At 38.7% G+C, this 22696-nt stretch overlaps 2 protein-coding genes across 2 annotated transcripts in view; both read right to left on the minus strand.

Moving 5' to 3' along the window:
* The window catches only part of LOC109913613 (guanine nucleotide-binding protein G(i) subunit alpha-1), a 1176207-nt gene that overhangs the window by 1053016 nt on the left and 100495 nt on the right, over positions 1 to 22696 (minus strand). The window lies entirely within an intron of this gene.
* The window catches only part of LOC109925135 (lysine-specific demethylase RSBN1L), a 56118-nt gene that overhangs the window by 7852 nt on the left and 25570 nt on the right, over positions 1 to 22696 (minus strand). Inside the window, exons 2-4 of the mRNA XM_020525142.2 lie at positions 21459 to 22093; positions 14766 to 14903; positions 12002 to 12144 (exon numbers count right to left, since the gene is read on the minus strand). Of these exons, the coding sequence (XP_020380731.2) occupies positions 12002 to 12144; positions 14766 to 14903; positions 21459 to 22093 (916 nt within the window). The remainder of the gene's footprint in view (positions 1 to 12001; positions 12145 to 14765; positions 14904 to 21458; positions 22094 to 22696) is intronic.

The raw sequence follows: 22696 nt of genomic DNA on the forward strand, positions 1-22696 counted from the left end.
GCACCTTGTTATCTCATTAGTGAGCCAGATGGGTTTTCTAACAATGGATTCATGGTGACTGTTAAGACTCCTAATTCCAGATTTTTTTCCCTTTCTTGAATTAAAACTCCACAACCTGTCTTGCCGGGATTTGAACTTTGGTCCCAGAACATTTCTTGGGTCTCTGGATTAACAGTACAACGATAATATCACCAGGTACTGCCTCCACTCACTCCAACCTAGCTGATGCATGCTAATCCATACCTATGCATTACCCAGTTTAGTCCATTAATGCCACATAGCACTATTCCCCAATTTATATTTTCAAATTTCAGATGTATTATTACATAATACAAAGCTTAAAGCAATTTATAGCAATATTGCTTTTAACAGCTAATTCAAGTTTTTTAGCGAGTATAAACAAAATGGATTTTTTGGCAATTAAATACAATTGGTAACCAGGAGTAGATTTCTGGAATAAAATCTCACTTCTACTGTTTAACAAATTATCGCTTAACAATGAAGTAATTATGAAGATATAAATTAGGAACAGTCTTAGGCCATTGGGCCCTTCAAGTATGCTGCATCAATCAATCAATCAATCAATCAAGGAGGTCATGGGTGATCCATTTACCTCTGAATTCCACATTCCCATCAACTCCCAATAACCTTCGATTTGGTCATCTGACAAGAATCTACCTACATTTGACCCCAGTAACCAGACTTCCACTGTCAAGTTTAAAAAGTAAATCAACACACCTTAAAGGAATTTCCCCTGATCTGTGTCCTATATGGGTGACCCTCAATTTTAAAACCATGTCCCTCAGTTCTGGATTCCAGAATAGGAAATGTTCTCTGTCCATTTTGACAAGATCATTCAAGATGATCAACATGTTTCAATCAAGTCATCCCTGATCTCCCAAACTCTAGGTGTGAGCAACCCCAGTCTGACCAACCTTTCCTCATAAAACATGATACCACATATCAGTCTAGCAAACATCACCTCCAACACAGTTACATCCTCCCTTAAACAAGGAGACCAAAACTATACAACATTCAAGATGTAGTCTCACCACTGTCCTGTAAAAGTGAAATATAACATGCTTACTTTTATGTTCAGTTCCTCTTGCAATGAAGGACAGCATCCTATTAGCCTTATTAATCACTTACTAAACTTGCATATTATTTCTTGTGTGTGAGTCACATACTCAAACACCTAGGCCTGCCTGCACATCAGAATTTTGCAGTGGTTCTCTGTTTAAGTAATATTCTGTTTGCACATTTCTCCTGCCAAAGTGAACTTCATTTTTCCCCAAATTAGATTCCATCTGCCAGATTTGTACTCACTTAACCTATCTATTTAATTTTGCATCCTTATTCTATCATCTTCACAACGTACTTTCCATTCTAGCTTTCTCTCACCTGCATTTTTAACCAGCTTGTCTTCAATTCCCTCAATGATTTTTTAAAAACTGTTCATGGCGCGTGGGGTTCACTGACTGTGCTGACATTTATTGCTCATCCCTAATCCCCGTAAAGATGCTGGTGAGCTGCCTTCTTGAACTGTGCAGTCCATTTGGTATAGGCACACCCACAATGCTGTTAATACACATATTGCAGCATATTTATCCAGTGACAGTGAAGGAATGATGATATATTTCCAAGTCAGGATGGTGTGCAGCTGGGAGGGGAACTTGCAGGTGACGGTACTTCTTGTGCCTGTTGCCCTTGTCTTTTTTGATGGTGCTGGCTGTGGGTTTGGAAGGTGCTACCTAATCAGATGTGGCGAATTTCTGCAAAGCATCTTGCAGATGGTATACACTGCTGCTACTTTGTCAAGGGAGTGAATAATAGGTCTGAGGGCCAGCACTGACCTCAACAAGACCCTACTCGTCACATCCTGCCAATCCAGAAAAGACCAAGTTTGCAAAGTATTATTTACAAATAATCAGTTTAGAGACCAATATGATTTGATAGTGAGGTTACTTCAGTAATATTAAAAACAGGCTGAAGTTCCCCTTTGTACATGCAAATTTTGCTGGGTTAAGGCCCTGAATGCACATAAAATAAATTAATAACCAGAAACTGTGTGTTACACTAGGCTCAATAACACAATAATGACTTTTAGTACCAGCCTTGTCATTATATATAGCAATTAAAATACTGGAGACAATGGCCCTGTGTTCTTAGAAAATAGAAAAAAAAAGTAAAACTATTCAAATGTGATCTGATAGTATTCACTATCAATACAACACTATGGAAGGTTTTTATTCGCATTCTTAGCATACTGCAGGTTATATCAAGTGTAAGACAACCTCCACAAATAATTTCTCTCCCACATATAGCATAAATCAGTTCATAAATAAGCCAAGTCTATAAATAGTTCTTTCACATGTTTACATCAACATGCAACAAGTGGGATGTAGATCATGAAATCACATTTAGCGAACAAATGAAATGCGCGTATTGATAACTGTAGAGAACAGTTAGTTGGTTACAGATTACAACATTTTAAACACCAAATGCTCCAAAAGTTGATGCATTTGATTCTGCCAAGGAACAGGGAGAACGCTATTTGAAGGTTTAATAGGTCATGCAGATCAGTTCAAGGGCAAGTAATAGCAATTGGTCAGGAGCAGAAGATAATGCTCTAGACAATCAACAGTTACCCTGCGGAGGTGCAGTTCCAGGAAGCCTGCTGGAAGCTGAGAAGATAGTGAAGGCTGCTGGCTCCATGCTGCTTGAAGAAGCCCTAGGGCACTGATCAGCTTGGTAGAGCTGAAAAAAAGCTGTTTGCTCGAAAACAAGCAGTTGCACAAAGAAAATGCCTGCACTATTGCTGAAACTGACAGTCAGGGCAAAAAAACATCCACAAGCAGTGCAGTTCTGTTCATAGTAATTAAAAGAGTTGGAATTGCATGGGTAATTTGAAGCCGTAGTGCAGCCTTGTGAATCCAGTGGGATCCAGCCTCAGGAAAAGAGATTAAGCAACTAAGACAAGCAAATGTTTAGACTGTCAGATCTTGAACTGTTTTTGAAATAAAACAGAGGCTAGATTTTTGAATGATTCAGTATTCATTAATGTCTGGGTGGGTTGCTGAAAAATTCATGGGATCTGTCTTGGTCGCATTTGCCATTTAATATGCAGTCTGTGGTGTCTGACCACAGTTTACCTATTAATTTATGTTTATCTCACGTTAATTCAGGAGTCAGGGTATAAAGATCAATATTGCTATTGCTTGCTTTGATAATGTTTGTGAAGTAAAATTTGTTTTGTTTATTTAAAACTATATCTTGCGGCTTTGCTCTCTTGGAAAGTAGCAGAGATTTCAAATTTTGACTTCTTTTGTTTTCGAAGTTACCAGTCCCTAACCGGATCATAAAGTTCTGAGGGTCTGGTCTGGAACTGTAACAAATTGAAGGGTCGGGTGTAGGATTTTAACAGATTATAGAACAATGTTGTCTAAATTACAAAAGGGAAACAACATCGACCAAATCAACTACAATCAAATGTGTACATAATTACATAATGGAAATTATCCTTACACTGGGGATTGTGTGGCTAGGTAACAAGAACATTAAGCAATGCAGCAAACAAAACCACTTCCTCCTGTTTCGTCAACCAACTGTAGACCTTGACAGTGCCACTAAGTCAAAGCATAGTGATACAAATACATAGCCACAAGTTTTTTGAAACTTCCATGCAGCTCTAAAGACAGTAGAATTATTCACAAGAACACCACAACATCAATTTGGTATGTGACAACAAGCTGATGACAGCTATGTATTTTCAGAGTCCACCACGTCAAGTTGGTTTGCATTTCAGTAGTCGACAGAATATTAATGGTGAATCCAATTATGAATCTATTGTTGCTCTTTTAAGTTTCACCATGTGCAGACTCAATTATTTTCTTCTGCTTCAAAAGCACCTCTTCCAGGCCTTGATATTTCTTTTCATGCAGTGAATACAGCAAACTTATAGTTCAAGGAATACATATATCGAGTAATCCTGACAGTTTACACAACACTGAAGCACTAACTTATTATGTTTACCTCTTTGACTACAACAAAATTTGAACATGTTACTTGCAAACAATTATGTGGAGCACTTAATGGTAGAAGCAAATCTGTACAGCAAGGAAGTGAAAAGACCTACTGACAAGTACGTTATCACTACTGTTGTCATTGCATGATGCCATTGGCAAGGCTAAAAAACAACCCGAAGGACAGTAGTATAATTGAAGACTCAGATAGTCCAGAAATTGCATATAGTGTCTCACAATCACTCTCAAGAACCTCAATAACACAGCATCAAGACTCCTTCAACAGCACCTTCAAATTACATATCCACTACAATTAAGAACATAAAAGCAGACAAATAGGAATCCCACTATCTGCACGTTTTCCTGCAAGATTCACACCATCCTGACTGGGAAATATATTCTTGCTCCTTCAGTGCTACTGGGTCATAATCCTGGAACTGCCTCCCCATATCACTGGTGTACGTAACTACACCAAACTAGCTGCAGCAATTCAAGACAGATCATCACTGCAGCGACTGTAACAAGGAGAGCCAGGTGGACCTCAATCATGGGAGCTCCTGATTGGAGCTATTAATCTGGTCCAATCAGGGAGCCCTGGCTGACAGATAAAAAGTGGAGTATCAGACATTATGACATTCTGAGAGTTGGCTCTGAGGGAGCTGGGCCAGTGTCAAGGACTTTCCACATGTAAACAAAGGATGAAGGGATACCGTGGAGTTATTTCAACCACCATCATTCTCAAGAGCAAGTAGGAATGGGCAATAAATGCTGATGCAGCCAGCGAAGAATAGAACTAAGCATGAACCGTTTGACATTAGGAAAACATTTGTGCCCAGATGAGATTCCAGAACAGATCATACAGAGATAGATAGATAGATTCTTGATTGTCAAGGGAATCAAGGGTTACGGGGAGAAAGGGGTTGAAAAAAAAACTTATCAGCCACGATTGAATAGCAGGGCAGACTCGATGGGCCAAATAACCTAACTACTGCTCCTATGTCTTACGCATGTTGGTGTGCACCACTGTTTATATACCAATGCTTATATCAATTATTTGGGGTGCTAGTGTGTATGTGCCTTCCCTCAGTCTCATTCCAAGGCGCAGAGAAAGAGGTAGAAGCGATGAACAGATGCCACAACTGTCATGTGACTACTGTTGTAGGAGGGTTAGTGTTAGATCCACCTGACTATTTATGGGAGAAGTCCAATACTAAAGTCTATCTGCCAGAGACTATTTTAGTAATAATTAATTATCTTTCTGAATTCTCTCCAGCTGAAGCAATGAACTACAGAGCTTGATTTGGATCAGCTCAAATCCAGATTTCAGAATTCCAGCAGTTTATGCAGGAGCTTAGGGTGCTGCATTTATGGTTCATTACTGAATCACGTCTCAACAATTGTTTTTGACAAACACTCAAACAAGTATAAATGTCCACTTCAAAAATTTTGTGTCACTGTTCATGGGTTCTTGCATGGCTGGTGCTCTGGCCTCTTGCAATCCAAAAATGTGCTGGTTAGGTGGATTGGCCAAGCTAAATTGCCCATCGTGTTCAGGGATGTGTAGGCTAGTGGATTGGCCAGGGGAAATGCAGGGTTACTGGGATAGGGTAAGGGGGTGGGTCTGGATGGGATGCTCTTCGGAGGGTTACTTTGTACCCGATGGTTGAATGGTCTGCTTCCACACTGCAACGATTTCTATGATGCGCCTGATCCTACAGCCCCATCTTCGATCACACATTTGGCAGGTGCTTCTGGGAGGTGGAACTAGTTCTTCCCCTCAGGATCACTGGCATTCCTTTCTCAGGTTCTTTCTTCCATGATCTCTCTTCCAATGGGTGTTCTTGAAGAACTGTGCCTCTTCATACAGGAGGTCCCACAAAGTTAGCTTCTTCTGAGCAAGGATCTCCCATGCATTGACATCAACGTTGCATTCCTTGAGGTAAGCCTTCCAGGAGTCTTTGATGCACTTCCTCAGTCTGCCTCCTGTTTGAATGGCTTCCTTGTGGTAGACAAAGACAATTTGCTTTGGCAGAACGCAGGCATCCTAAGCATGTGGCCAGGAAGATCATGGCCTTATTGCTCCTTCGAAGATGGATATGGAAACTCTACCTCAAAAAGTAATGATGGTACTTCTCCAGGGCCTTAAGGTAGAGTCTATAATGTAGTCCAACGTTCTGAGCCACACAGAAGTGTTGGAAGGATGACTGCCCTATACACAAGGATCTTGCTATTAGTATGGATGTTTTGGTCATCAAAGATTTTCATTCTTAGGCATCTGAAGGTGGTGCTTGTGGATTGGACGTAATGTTGCATCTCTGCATCAATGTCAGCCTTATGTGAGAGGTGGCTGCCCAAGTAGGGAAAATGTTCTATGTTTGGGAGGTTTTCTCAATTGATCTTAAGAGGTTTAGACCAGAACTTACCCTGGGACAGTTTGGTAATGGACTTGCATCTTCTTGAGGTTGAGGCCGAGACCAATTCATCAGTATGTTTCCACTAAGGCATTAAGCAAGGCTTGAAACTTCTCTCCCAAGAGAGTGATGACGACATTGTCATTCCACAAATTGAATGTTTGTGATGTCAGCGTCATTTTCTTCTTGGATTTCAAGCATTAGAGGTTGAAAACTTTTAGGCCCGTCCTGTAGCCAATTTCCACAACACTAGGAAGCTTGTTCTTGATAAAATAAAGGCTGGTGGTGGTAAAGGTGGCGAAAAGGTCAGGGCAATGACACATCCCTGCTTGACCCCTGTCTTTATCTCAAAAGGACTCTGTCAGATCACAATTGGTGAGGACTGTCGCTGACATCTCATCACGGAGATGGAGGGTGTTGATGGATTTCTCTGGACAACTGGCCTTTGACAGGGTCTTCTCCAGCTCTTCCATGTTGACAGAGTTAAAAGCCTTCGTCAGAAGGCCTGTAGAGTTGTTGCTGTTGTTCCTAGAAAATCATGTCCATAGTTCTATGGCTTGGTCAGAAACCACACTGGCTTTCCGGAAAGTTTTGTTCAGAGACTGGGAAAAGGTACCTAGTGGCAATTCAGGTCCCGATCTTCCCAGCAATGGAGAATAGGGAAATTCCTCTGTATTTGTCACAGTCACATTTTGTCTCTTTTCTTAAAGACAGTAGCGAGGGCAGCATTCCTAAGATCAGCAGGGATTTCTTTGTTCCAAATTTTCAGGAGCAGTTGATGGAGATGATGGATAAGCTCCGCTCCTCCAAGTTTGAAAATCTCCACTAGAATTCGGCTCACTCCAGTTTTTTCCAATCTTTATGCAGCTTCAACTTCCATCACACTCGGTAGTCATAGAACATAGAACAGAACAGCACAGTCCAGGCCCTTTGGCCCAGGATGTTGTGCCGACCTATTATCCTACTATGGTCAATCTACCCTGCAAAAGCCATATTTTACTATCCTCCATGTGCCTATCCAAGAGTCGTTTAAAAGTCTCTAAAGTATCTGACTCCAGTACCACTGCCGGCAGAGCATTCCACACGCCCACCACTCTGTGTGAAGAACCCACCTCCGACATCTCTCCTATACCTTCCTTCAATCATCTTAAAATTATGCCCCCTCATAATTGTCATTTCCACCCTGGGAAAAAGTCTCTGACTATTCACGCTATGCCTCTCATCATCTTGTAAACCTCTATCAAGTCACCTCTCATCCTTCTTTCACTCCAATGAAAAAAGCCCTAGCTCCCTCAACCTTTCCTCATAAGACCTGTCCTCCAGTCCAGGCAGCATCCTGGTAAATCTCCTCTGCATCCTCTCTAAAGCTTCCACCTCCTTCCTGTAATGAGGTGACCAGAACTGAACACCATATCCCAAGTGTGGTCTAACCAGAGTTTCATAGAGCTGCAGCATAACTTCACGGCTCTTAAACTCAATTCCCCTGCCGATGAAAGCTAACACACCATACGCCTTCTTTACAACCCTATCAACTTGGGTCCCAACTTTGAGGGGTCTATGGATGTGGAGCCCAAGATCCCTCTTTTCCTCCACACTGCCGAGAATCCTGCCATTAACCCTGTGTTCTGCATTCAAATTCGACCTTCCAAAATGAAGCACTTCACACTTTTCTGGGTTGAATTCCATCTGCCAGTTCTTTGCCCAGTTCTGCATCCTGTCCAGGCTGAATGCTTTCCATCTACTATCATCTGCTGTCTTCTACTGGACAGCCACATTTCCCTGAATCCCATGCCTCCTTACTTTCTAAATGAGCCTACCATGTGAAAGCCTATCAAATGCCTTGCTAAAATCCACGTACACCACATCCACTGCCCTACCTTCATCGATGTGTTTTGTCTACTGAGATCATCTTTGATAAAGAGTTGGGGGATTTCCTCAAACACATCCTCATTACGATTCTATCAGTTTAAGAATTCTTTGAAGCGATCTCTCCATCAAAGGCTGATGTATTATGGCTCAAAAGGATTCCATCCTTACTCTGCACCAGTTTGAGGCCAAGGTATTCATGAGATCCATCAAGAATCATGTCCACACTATTTAATAACTGGACAGTTAATTTTGCCAATACCAATTTAGGACATTACAACTTAGTAATAGTTCTTCACTTTGTTCTACTACTAGGATATCATGTAAATATTGTGACCCACCACAAACTGAGAACCACATTGCCTCATATGCTACTATTTTTGTGAGAAAGAGAAAGATTAGGGAGAAAGATATTAAATCCAAAGCAAAATTGAGAACATAGCTACTGTGAAACAAATTAAAAAATTGTACCTGAGAACTGTTATATCTGTATTCAGATTACTTGATTACACTTTAATTAATACTAACTTGTTTTTCTCTAATTGTTTTAAAAGGTATAAATTAAAAGAAACATTGCATTATAAACTTAACTTACGCTGAATAAACAATATTTCAAGGTAACCAATATTCAGAAACAAGCATCACCAATTTGTATTCCATCTTTCAGAACAGCAGACACCTTTCGTACCCAAGAGATATTAATGTTTTAAAGATACATGCAAACTTTTATTCATTCATAGGATGTGGAGCTTCCTTAGCTAGGCTGAAATTTATTACCCATCCTGAATTGCCTTGAGAAGGTAGCAGTGAGCTACCTTCTGGAACTGCTGCAATCATTTGGTTGAAGGGACATGTAGAAATTTGACCTTGCAACAGTGAAGAATTTTATGGATAATTGTTTTTAAAATCTGCTCAAGTTATCTTATAGGATAGGATGGATGTAAGCAATGTATTCATCTATGCACTACAGAAACTAGGAACTGTAGGAACAAAAACCATTTAATAATCATGTCTCTAGTAAAAACTGAAGCCTTTCCTCACGTCAGTGTTTATGAAGTCAAACCTAAGTGAAAATTTATAGCTTGAAGTAAAGGATGATTTATGAAGGAAAATACCTATTGAATCAGAAGCCAGTATTATGGTATTTTATAATCAGAGGCAGCAAGAAACATGTAATTTATCAGTAACAGAGACACTTGAGATAAGACTGCATATTTTTCAAATAGCATAATAAACGGAGCTGTACTACATTGCTACCTGGTAAGCTCCAAATGCTTCACTGATACAATCAAACATAACAAAACGCCCACTTCTAAATCTCTCAGATGGCAATGTACACCATTGTGAAACATGTTTGCCAAACGATTATATCTTTCTCCAGTACTGAATATCAGAATCCGCACTTACACCCAAATCCTCATGTTGAGCAACTTGCATTACAACTCAGAGCATTCCATTATGTCAGAAGTGTTCCACTGTATCAATGAGGTACAGAATTAGTGGTTCTACATTCTGACACTGATGAACTGATATTTTTTGAGACTCACCACCCTCCAAAATGCTGGCTCTTCAATAAAGTGGAAAGGTAAATAACTGTTATGGTTTAATTTCATTAGATCATAGTTTTCTAGCAACAGCACAATATAATTGAAAAGGTTGCATGGTAACTGCCAATGTCGCTGCAATTTCCACTCTCACTTTCTCCAATATCTTTGGATGCATCACATCCAGTCCTGCTGCCTTATCAACTTTAAGAACTGACAAGTTACCTACTCACCAATTTTAGATCTTTGTATTGACTGAGTTTCCATCTTTGTCGTCATGGCCCGATTGCAAGTAAAGACAAATGCAAAGTATTCATTTAACACTAGAACCATGCTTCTCACCTGGAAATATATATGCCCTTTCTGGATTCCAATTGGCCATACTCTTCCTTTTACCAATCTTTTATTATATATGTGCATTAATATACACATACATACATATACATATATAAGACTTCCGGATTCCCTGTTATGTTAGCTGCCAGTGCTTTTCCGTAATCTCTCTTCGTTTCTCACATTTTCTTTTACCATCTGTATTTAGCTTAGTTCTCAACTGCATTTACTGCCCATGATGCAAGATGTGTGATTTTTATAGACTTATTTTAAGCATTTGGATTTTGACCTTGTGGCATGTGGGGTTTGGTTCGTGCACACGAAGGGGTTTAACAGTTAACTTTGTCTTTCTGGAGCCATGATTTTGTAGTTGACTGGGGTCCTCTTGGAATGATAATGTGAATTTATTTGTATTATGAATTTTATGATTGGACATGACAGAGATTGTATGGGATTAGGTTGGTTTTAGTTTAGTAGAATCAAGAAGTGACCTTTTCTTAGGGAAACCATTATCCTAAACCTTATGACACAAGGATGACTATTCTTTAAATGCTTCCCCAGTGTTACTTGATCTGCTTGACCCAATTGATTCCCAAGAATCAAATCCACCAGTACTTCCTTTTTTGTTGGACTGGACATGAACTGCTGTTGGAAATTCTCTTGACCACAACCTACGAATACTTGCTCCTCACTGCACTTACGCTATCACTATCCCAGTTGATATACAGGTAACTGATGTCCACCAATGTAACTAGTCTATCACATTTAGCGTTCTCTGTAATTTCCTTTCAGATTTGCTCCTCTACGCCCTTCCCACTGGCTGTTGGTCTGCATTTTACACTGAGCAATGTAACTGCACTTTTCAACTTCCTTAGCTTTCGCCAAATCAATTCAGTCTTTGAATCTATGGAAACATTCTCTTTCTCCAGTATTGCAACACTCTCCGTAACCAAAAAAAAATCCCTCCTACCTTTTGTTCCCTTTGCTATTTTCTCTGAAGAATTTGTAACCTTATGTATATAAAACATATATTTAGATCAGTCTTTCCTTAATCCATGACTGTTATCACCACAACATATCTTTTATATTGATTTGCATGTCACATTGACCCATACTAGCTGTACAATTTTAAAGGTTCCAAAGACAAGAAGTGTCCCGTATGGAAAATAATTTGTGCTGTGGGGCAGCAGTGCTAACCACTGAGCCATTGTGTCCCCCACAAGACGTTACACAATCTTCGAAGAAAAGAGATTCCAAATTATGATAATATAGATAAGATAAACCCAGAGAATTACTTCAAAGATAGCAGGACCAGAGAAAGTGCACGCAAAGTAAACGTATATTATATTGCAAAGAATTTCAAAACTTAAAGAGTAATGGTAAACATTTGGTGCAATACCTGGCAGTTATGTAAAGACAAAATCATTCAGATTATTCAAAATACAATTGGGATGTCAAGATGTCAAAGTTAATTCATAAGAATAAACTTCAAAAGGAACAAGCTTTTGTTTTTAATGGTTAGATATGCATTATCAGAATATGTTCCTCCTGTAAGGCAGTCTGACACGTAATCCATAGGATCCGTGATACGTATTACGGTCCCAATGCTCTAATTTAAATTTTATAACTGCTGTATTCATTATTTGATATTGCAGGATGGAAGATAATTGAACGTTTTATTGATTTTGTAGACAAATAAAGATTTTGCGCCTATTACTGTACTTATCAAATAAAAGAAACAGGGAGCAAATGAACAATGGAAAGTTAATTACTAGATGCCAGATGAGAGGTTTGGCAAAAACAATAAGCAAAATCTTGAACTCACCGTCTTCGTTTAAAAGGTGATTTTGGCATGTCTGCTATAGGGATCACCTGCTCTCCCGGACGAACCCACATAATAGGGCCATCGTCACTTTCTTTACGGCACTTCAATTTGAGACTAGAAAGTGATCCCCATGGCAAAGTACGCTGTTGGAAGAAATAAGCAAAGGTGTACGTTTATATTTTAGTTACATCTATTGGTGCTCATTAAAATTTATCTAATTTATTAGATTTACAAGTTTAACCAAATCTTTGTAACTATCTTTCAAGATAAACTACAATTCACTATTACACATAAATTGATCTTTATTTAAAATTGAAAAATCTACATACAATTCAAGCACCAAAACTAGCACTTGAAACGTTTAGTAAAAGAACATAAAAAATTTTAACAAGATATTTCTGCACTGGAACCCAAGTAAATTAATACTAATTTGAATTAAATTTTTATTGAGTAACAGCCACAAATGGATATTCTGTGCACTTTTCAACCACATTTGTATTACTATACATTCGGACACTGCTTTGATGGTTTGCAATGTTCTGGTAACTTAGTGGTAATTCACAAATCAAGCTCTCATTCTGACTTTGAAAACTGGCATTCAGTGGAAACGGTTGAATTCTCCCTTGTCGATGTTCTGGAGATTTGCACTGACCAGAAACTAAGCTGGGCCAATCACATAAATACCGCAACTAAAAGAGCACATCAAAAGCTAAAAATTCTGAAGCAGGTAACAAGCCATCTGTCCACCATCCATTAGGTACAAGTCAGGTACGCAGTGGAATATTCTCTGCATGCTTGGATTAATGGAATCCAACAACACTCAAGAAGCTTGTTAAATCCAGAACAAAGCAAAGCAGTCTGTGTGAAAGGCATCCCATAAACCAGATTCAACATTTACTCTCTCCACCATTAAATGGACAGTGGCAGCAGGGTGCATCATCTACAGGATGCACTGCAACAACTTACCATGGCTCCTTTGACAGCTCCTTCCAAACCTTCAGCCTTTACCACTTAGAAAGACAAAGCTACGAGATACATACAAACACCACTGCGTGGAAGATCCCTTCCCAGCCACACATAACCTTGTCTTGGAACGAGATCATGGCTCATTCACTGATGCCAGGTCAAAAGCCTTTAACTCCCTCCCTAACAGCACTGAGCATGTTTTTACACCTCAACAATTACAGCAGTTTACCACCACTTTCTGCAGGGCAACTGGGGATAGGCAATAAATGGTGCCATATACATTGGCACCCATACCCCGTGAATGAAGTTACAAGTTGGTTAAAACTAAAACAGATAGAGTACTTTGGATAAGTATCTCAGAAACTGAGCACACACTGCTCATCTTTTTCTAAATGCTGTGTCTATCAACACACAGGCATGCGTGGCTATTCACTGCTTAAGTGCACAAGTGCATTTAAATGGTTTGGTTGTCTCATCTCCACTTCATCCCTGTGCACAGTCCTCCCCACCACTCTGCCCTGGTCCTCACCTCTCCCCAGTTGAATTCCATTTCAATATCATGCTTCTGACTACATGAGTGCAGTGCCTTGCATACGATGTTATCAGCATTGTGATGGCAGAGTGTTTCTGGAATTGTGTGCATGAGCGTTATTACACAGTCGATGGGCTTTTCAATCCAACCTTCTCTACCTGCCCATCACACTCCAGATGATTATAGCTGCTGTTCAACTAAATAAGTGACTGAATTTAGCCATAACAGATGTACCTGGCTCAAGTGCATTCATTGTTATGTTCAAGTGACTAGTTACTGATGTAACTTACTTTTGAAATCAATGCATATTTTTAATCAATGTTATACATTTTACACAGCACTAAATTGACTATTAGCTCCACCCACCAGTATCTTGACTTATGCATACAGCAATCTCTTCAAAATTTTTTTTTAATAGAGGAAGACATTGGGCTGAGAAGTTGCATGATTTGCTGGCCTGGATTTCCTCAAGGCCCTCACAGCCATCTGAGTTTTAGAAGAGGCGAGCAGAAATGTGCTCTCGTCAGCCTCTAAAAGGTAACCTACATATACTGTAACCTCAAATCCAGACTCCAAATTTCAGAAACACCAGTTGTTTGCTTTTTTTTTGATTGCGCATGTAACTCCAGGACTGGCTACTTGAGGCACCGCAACATGGTACTGGAGATAAACCATATGGAGATTCAAAATCAATTTTTAATTTAAAAAAGTCAAGTAAATTACTTAAGAGATTCTCAAACATGAAACTTCTTAAAAATGTCTGCAACTCCAAAAGCTGCCTCTGCAAATTTATTGGGGTTACAACACAGAATTTACGAAATGTTGTGGAAAGACTTTTTGGACACAAGATGAATAAGACAAGATGGTTGGCAGAGCCTAAAAAAGTAGTCTAAACTTACTGGTAATTCTGTTCCCTATGTTTTGCTACATGACAGTCGGTATAACCTCCATCACTCGTCATTGTTGAAACTCAGTCAGTTTGCAGAAGTGCTTTGAAACAAAGTCAGGATGTTGTTTTGCTATTTGAACTATGGCATCTCAGACATTTTATGACTGCTTTGAAATGTTTCACCACTGCTATATGTCTCAGGTGCACATTTGGTTCATGCACTTGTGTTAAGGCACTCTAACATTGTTCTAAAATGCAGAAAAGCATTAGTCCTGGGCATTCCAAATCTCAAGTTACAGTATGCACAATTGCTAGACTGGAACAAAATACAAAATGATCTACAATATTTGTAAGTTCAGATGACTAAAAGTACACACCTTTAAAAAAGGAGATTCTTCCAATCTGTCAAGGAACTCTGGAAAATAGTCCCCAACTTCTTCATCTACAGCCCCTACCAAGCTGATCTGTCGCATTGGTCCAGCCCTGTATGTACCATGTGAATATGTTCGCCTCACCTATTTCCAGGTTAGATAAACAAATCAAGTTAAGCAAATGTGCCATATTATATGGTAGCAAAATAATGAATACAGCCAGAAAATATGGAACAAAGATTTTAAATCCTCGAAGATGTATGGAGAGACCCACTTCCATTTGATATCAGCAGTAAAATTAGATCAATATTCCAGACTCAACGTTGATACTAACTGCATGTCTGAATGAAAATCTTAAAAAACACTAGATAGCAAGCTAACATTTGCTGTGCTGGCGTTGCTCATTAAGGTTTATTTTCAAAAGGATTGTTTAAAGAGACAGCTTGCGCCAGTGCTGCAAGACAAACTCGGCACCTGGGACCCGAAAGAGCAGAGCAACCAACTGTGTATCTTTTTAACATGAATGTGAAACTAGCAGCACAAGAATGGAAATAGAAATGTTAGTTATAATAGATGAATTTAATGTCAAACCAGGTACAGAAAAAGGATGAATGTGAAAGATTGGGGAGAAACAGAAAGGAAAAAGTATGTATTTGATGGCAAAACAGAGAAGAATGCAATTTTTATAAAGTTAATGGCACAGCTTTTGGATTTCTACATTTAGCCTCGCATCTTCTTGCAAATTCTGCTGACATACCAGAACATAAATGACAGTATTATTAATCTCATTGTCATTAAAACAAATTTGCTGCTGCAGTATCAATGTAAAGAAATTTGTAGAAACAAGTTATAAATTATGGATTTGTTAACAAATGGGAAACATAGAATATGGATAAGTAAGCATTTCCAAGTCAGCAGGTTGTGATTGCTGCAGTATTGTAAGGATAAATGCTGAAACCTCAGCTATTTACAATCTATATGCAGGACATCAAAGAGTGTGTGTAATTCTATTACAAGTCAAGAAGCTTGACACCATCCAGAGCAAAACATTCTGCTTAATTGGCAACTTATCACCGCCTTCACTGATGCAGAGTGGCAACAGTATGCTGTGTAATAATTCACCCAGGTTCCTTCAACTTCTATCACCTCAGGACAGTAAATGGACGTGAACACCACTATCTGCAAGTTCACTCCCAAATAAGCATATCCTTGGAACCATATCATTGGTTCTTCACAATCGCTAGGTCAGAATCCTTAAACTCTATCAACACTGCAGATGTACACATGTACTGTACCAGTTCGAGGCCGCAACTCACCACCAACTTCTCAAGGGCAATTAGAAATGGGCAATAAATGCTGGCCTAACTATCTATGTTCACATCCCATGAAGAATGTTTAAAAAATTCAAAGTTTGCTATCAATACAAGGCTGAATGAGAATGTAGACTGCAAGGATATCACAGTGACTGCAAAGAGATTCAAACAAGTTAGAAGTGTGGATGAGATGGCAGATTGTGTATAATATGCAGAAGCAAAAGGTTAGTCACTTCAGTACGAATACAAAATGTTCTGCTTTTTGAAAAGATGTGGTAATTGTAAATGTTGCTGTTCGGAGGCATTTGGGCATACATGAACAGGAACATAAAGCATCCGTGTACAAAAAGCAATTAGGATGGCAAGTAGCATGTTGGCCTTTATTATAAGGGGATTGAAATACAAAAGAAATATTGCTACAGCTGTACAGGGCTCTAATGAGATCACACCTGGAGAAACCCCTGCAGTTTAGTCTCTATAACAAAGAAGAAAATATTTGCCTTGGACACGATGTAATGAAGATGGCCTTAGGTTAGCTTCTGAGATGAAAGGCACGCCCTGTGATAATACTGTGTAACGTCTATAAACTCCAGAACTTAAATGAACGATAGGTGATCTCACTAGAAATTTATGAAGGGATTTAATAGGGTATTAAGAGGTTCTTCTCCCTGACCGAGGAATTCAGGACACAGATACACAGCCCAGAATAAAGGGGCCAATCATTTAGGAATGACAAAAAATTTCCTCACTCAAAAGGATTGTTGACACTTGGAATTCTGTACCCAGAGGGTTGTGGATGTGCCATCATTGAAGAGATTTAAGTCCGAGATGAACAAATTTTTAGTTTCTTGACAGAATCAAGTGCTATGCAGAGCAGGCAGGAAAGTGGAACGGAGGCTGAAGGTCAGCCATTTCCATATTAATGGAGGCAGTAAGTTTGATGATAATATGGGTTACTTGTGCTTCCATTTCTTACGTCTTTCGGTATTCAATTGTTTTCCTTTCTCTTTATAAAATATAAGAGCATATTCAGTATATACCAGAAAACTAAGAGAATCACCGAGAAGGTTACATTTAGTATTTAGCAGTCATGACAAGAGTGTTTGGAATTTTAGCAGTGTCTATGTAACTTCAGTATTCAAAATGCGAATGCAGGGTTTAAGACTGGGCTAGAAAGCACTGTTTGGTTTAGTGAATGATTCCTGTCTTGTAAGTAGTTAGGGATGTGATTTCTGGAATAGTGCATGTGAAATTTTAAGGAGAAACATTAAAAAGATTCATCCATGCTGTGTTTTTAAAAGTACCTTCACTTTTCCCAATCAGTATGAGGTGGCAACAGTTTCATGCAGCACATAATAAGATATTGAAGAGGAAGGGGATAAAATACAAATCTGCCAATGTGATCTAAGAAGCATGTGTGAAGAAAAACATGGTGTCCCTTACAGCATTTCAGAAATGGGGGTGGAAGCAAAACTCTGCAAGGTATCTATCATTGCAAAGAATGGTAATGATAGTGACGATGCAAGTCACAGTTCACAGTTCACAGTTTGATAGCAGAACCAGGTGGACGTGGTATACATTCTTGCAGTGTGTAACGTCAGGAAGGCAGAGGGGTGGGTGGGTTAGGGGGATGATTGGGCTATGAAAACACATAAAAAATACTGTGTGTAAGAGTTAATATGTTCTATATAATTTCACTTTTTATTTTGTTAGAAACACCCTAGCCCATTTGTGCCAGACTAAGGGCAAAACTAGAAAACATTAAGTATTTGGATTAATTTACTTCAGTCTTTTATTAGCATTTTCTCATGAGCAATCAGTATTGCTGCAATCATAAACTGGTGTTGTATGCTGCCTATTTCCTTCAATTATGATTTGTACTTTGTTTAAAGCAAACTCCTTTGTGGGATTGGACATCACTAGCCAGGCATTTATTGCCCATCCTTAACTGCCTTTCAGAAAATGGTAAGTTGCAATTTTTGTTTTCATTTATTATCTGAGCCAAACAAGAAGAGCTTTGCCAACTACAAGTGCATACTACATACACAATTTTTAAAAATTAATTATGCAGACTGCTTAGAATTTTCAACTTCGCAAATTTGTTGATAAATTGCATTGATCAAGGTCAGTTGATAAGCTTGAAAACAGTTGCTGCATTTAAAATTTGATCTGTGAGGTTGAGATTTTTAGAATACTAAATGGATTACGCAAGGCTTACAGCTAAACAGGACATTTTTCTATGTTGCAGATATCCACATTTCTCAGATTTATGCATTTATATTGTGAATATTTCATGTCTCAGCCTGCTTGTTCCAGTTAATCTAGTTTCATAATTCACATGCTTAGACCCAAAAAAAATGTACATACTTATTTCACTGAATACAGTCTGTCAAAATAATTATCACTTCTCCATTGGCAACATAAACTGTCCATATCATCCATCATTGTTGAAACAGTCAATCACTTTCACATCACAGCTTAATTTGGCCATCGGAGGCCGAGTACAGATTTCCAATACAAAATAATGGTTTCTGCATATATACCATCGGGTAATTAGTCAGACAGGATCCAGCAAAACATTATTCTTCTTCCAAAGAAAGAGATCTTGCCGTAAACTGCCACACAAACCTTGTGGACCCTGCTCCTCTTACCAACTTTTACCAGAACATATAACTAAATATAAAGAGATAGCTTTAAAAATACCAAGACATCAAACTCTTCACAGGAGTTGGGGGATTTTGATAAGGCCAGCATTTATTACCAAACTTCAATTGCCATCGAAACAGAAGTCAGCCACCAGGTTGAATTGCTGTAACCCATGTGGTGCAGGTAAATCCATAGGGGTGGTTCCAGGATTTTCACCCAGCAACAACAATACAAGTCATGGGAGGGGAACATGCTGGTAATGGTGTTCTTGTGTGCTTTTCTTAAAATTTTTCTTTGAGGCGGCGGAGTTCACTAATTTAGGAAATATTTTCGAAGAACCTTGACAAGTTGTTCCATTGCGTTTTGTAAATGGTACACACTACAATCACAGTGTGCTGGCATTGGAGGAATTGAATGTTCAAGGTGGTGGACGAGGTGCCAATCAAGCAGGCCATTTTGACCTGGATGGTTTTTGAGGTTCTTAAATGTTCTTAGAATTGTATTTATTCAGGCAAGTGGAGGTCATTCCATTATATGCCTGACTCATGCCTCTGCAAGGCTTTCAGGATTTAGGAGGCAAGTGACATAAACTCAAACTTGCTTTTGTAACCAGAGTATTTATCTGGCTTGTCCAATTTAGTTTCTGGTCAATGGGGTCCCATATGATTAGTGAGCATTGAACAATAGTAATGTCATGAACATCTTGTTGGAGATGGCCATTCCTGTCACATAGGTGTCAGGCCTGAATGTGCCCGGGTCTTGTTGCATTTGGGTAAGAGCTACTTAATTATTGCAGGAATTGTGAAGGAAACTGTGAACTGTGCAGCCAATGACCATCCCTATTTCTCAGCTTACAATGGAAAGAAGTTCACCAATGAAATAGCTAATGGTGCTTGAAACTAGACCGTTACACTGAGGAACTTTAGGGAAACGTTCCAGGATGTTTTGTCAAATGTCTTTGAATTGTTAAAAGTTTTCAATGCCTGTAGGTTTGAATGGGAAATATAGTTCATACTTGCCTGCTTATTACTATGTGATTCCTGTTACCTTGCACCAAAAATGTTCAGTCAGTTGATATACACATATGACGATCATGAAGTTTAATAAACGAATACTTCAGTGACATCTAACTATCCTGCGTACGCATGCATTATTGGATGCCACAACAATTTGGAATATGCTTGTGGAGATATATATTCCTGTGCCATTGCAAACACCAAGTTGCAGGGACTAGGGGATAGCATTTTCACCATTCCACTTTTTTTTAAAATGGAACAAAATGCGCAAGATCCCTACAAGAACAGAATGCCTGACCTGACTAAATGCTAGAAAACAAATGAATATTTTTCTTTGTTTGTTATAGATACCTATGGAAACTATCTCTACAAGTGGTGTGGGGCAAGCATTTATGTTTCCTCACAATTCATCTGTCTAAGGTGAGTTGCACTGAGTAAATACAGATGAATGCTGAAAATTTAAGACTGATTTACAGTATGGGTTCTTTACTAAACTTCCTTAATATTCACCGCAATGCATTAAATACATGTTTTAGCCCAGGCTTCCATTCGAATTCTCTCCAAATTTAAACTTCAGTCTTTCTAGAATCTGATCCTATATTAGCGAGAACTCAAAACAAAAACAAATAAAGATAGTTGCTATAACCATGACAACATGAAAACTTAGTTCTTCCTGCATCATTGTTTTTCCCTTGTTCGAATTTATCTTTCTTATTGTATTTCCCAACTGCATTTTTAGGGTGTAAAATGAAGTGTCGATTTTCACTCATTAGCGTGTACCAGTGTTTTTTTTGAAAAAATCTAACCCCTTTGTATAATTACATCCATACAGCCTTTCACTCACAACAATTTTCTACTGAGCAAGAGCCATTGTTAGCTACTTTATTATTTAGTTTCTTCAGCTGACAACAATGCAGCTTGGAGACTCAAGTACAAACTAGCATTGACACCATGCAATAGAGATTGACCAGATTAATCCCCAAGATGCAGGACTATTTTATGAGGAGGCACTGAGGGAACTGGGTCCATTTCTCTCAATTTCAAAGAATGAGAGGTGGTCTAATTGAAAGTTACAAAATTCTTACAACACATGATAGGATGGATATAAATATGACACTTCTCCTGGCTGGTGACTTTAGAACCAAGGGACCTAATCTCAGGATAAGAAGTTGTACATGTAAGATGGAGATGAGGAGGAATTTTGTCACAGAAGTGGCGAATCTTCGGAATTCTTTACCCCAGAAGGCTATGGAAGCTCAGTCATTGAGTATATTCAAGACAGGTAGATTTGACATAAAGGAATATAAGGACAATACTGTCATAATGAGTATACACCAGCCTGAACTTGTCCATATTAAGCTTCATTTTCCACAATTTAATATCAACATAATATTGCTCAGGAAAGGCAAATGGATACTTCACAACATTTAACATTGTGTTGAAATATAAATTCTATTTTTATTTGAAATCCTTTGCCATCACTAAACATACAACAGTTTACAGAAGCCATCAATAAAGTTCTTTAGTCAGGCTTTCCAAGCTATAATTCAACAGATCAGAAATCATCTCTCCTCACCAAAAAAACTATAACTGATAGAAGGTAAAGTCGCCGAAGAAGCAAAATTAATCAGTTGAAGATTCCTTAACTGAAAGCATAAACACTGACAGTATTTCCTCAGCTTTCATGGCAATTACATTGAACCAGGAGACAACACAGATCCTACCTGAGCATTGAAGTTTGACATGGTAGTCGTCTCTATATCCTTTTTCCCTAAGATTTCCATCTTCACTGGTGCACTTGGAAAGCTATAAGCAAAATACTCAAGGAAATCTGGTAAGTATGCAGCAGCTCCATGAACAATACCCATAACGTAATAGGCTGCAGAGTTACTATTTTCACTGAACGTTAGATTCACAAACTCCTCTGAAAATTTATCCATCTCTGCAAGAGATAGGGAAGAAAGCTCATCCATGTAGGCATGCACCACCGAAGCACCTCCATTAGGCTGGTCTTCAATATGAATAAACCTTTTAAATTCCAACAGGTCTAGTCTTGAATTCTTGTTTTCAACACCAGAATTCTTGCACAAGTTAGGGGGAGGTTGACTGCTTTCCAAGGGTACACAGCCAGACAGTCCATCTTGTTGGTACAGAATTGCTATCCTATTTCCATCTTCTAATGAAGTTTCCTTCTGCTCTTTGATTTCTGACATTAGTCCTGAACAAATTGTTTGAATAGATTTGCTGCACATTTTGGGCTGCTTCCGTTTGTCACTTTCCTTGTGTTTCTTTTTCTTTTTCTTTTTTATCTTTTTAAATTGGAATTCTTCTGTACTAAGTTTTCTTTTTTCAATGATACCTGCAAGCAAATGTAACAGAAAATATCTAAAGCATCAGCAGATTTGCAACATTAACTTTTTCAATCATTGTGAAATTCAGTTGTAACAGCAGAATCAGAACTATCTACTTCTTCGCAGACTCTTCAATTTTAATCAGGTTTACATATGCGCTTTTCTCAAACTATTTTTGTTTCACTTGTTCTTTTTCAATGTTTTCCTACTTCTCTATTCTGCATTTTTCTACACACCCCACTTAGAATGTATGAGCCGACTGGCACCCCACTTAGAAGGTATGAGCCGACTGGCACACAAGGTGCTACCAAAGCATCTACTGATCAAGCTGCAAAGAGGTGACATGCTTCAAAGCGATGAAGATTCTACTTATAGTGTTGAGGTCAATTATTTGACCACCACAGCAGGGAACTACCAATTTGACATATGAAAGTGTGTCACCACTTTTTAAAAATGTTAAGTTCATAATCTAAAATGTCAATACTGAAGAAAGTACAAAGTTCGGTAGCCTTTTGCAATGTGTTGCTACCCAATTAATCACAAACAGGAAATCATCCTCCAAGATAAACACAGCATCAATGCTGAGAAGAACATCAGACAAACTTGCGTGC

The sequence above is a fragment of the Rhincodon typus genome, chromosome 22 (assembly GCF_021869965.1).
Source record: "Rhincodon typus isolate 14 chromosome 22, sRhiTyp1.1, whole genome shotgun sequence".
Classification (NCBI taxonomy): domain Eukaryota; kingdom Metazoa; phylum Chordata; class Chondrichthyes; order Orectolobiformes; family Rhincodontidae; genus Rhincodon; species Rhincodon typus.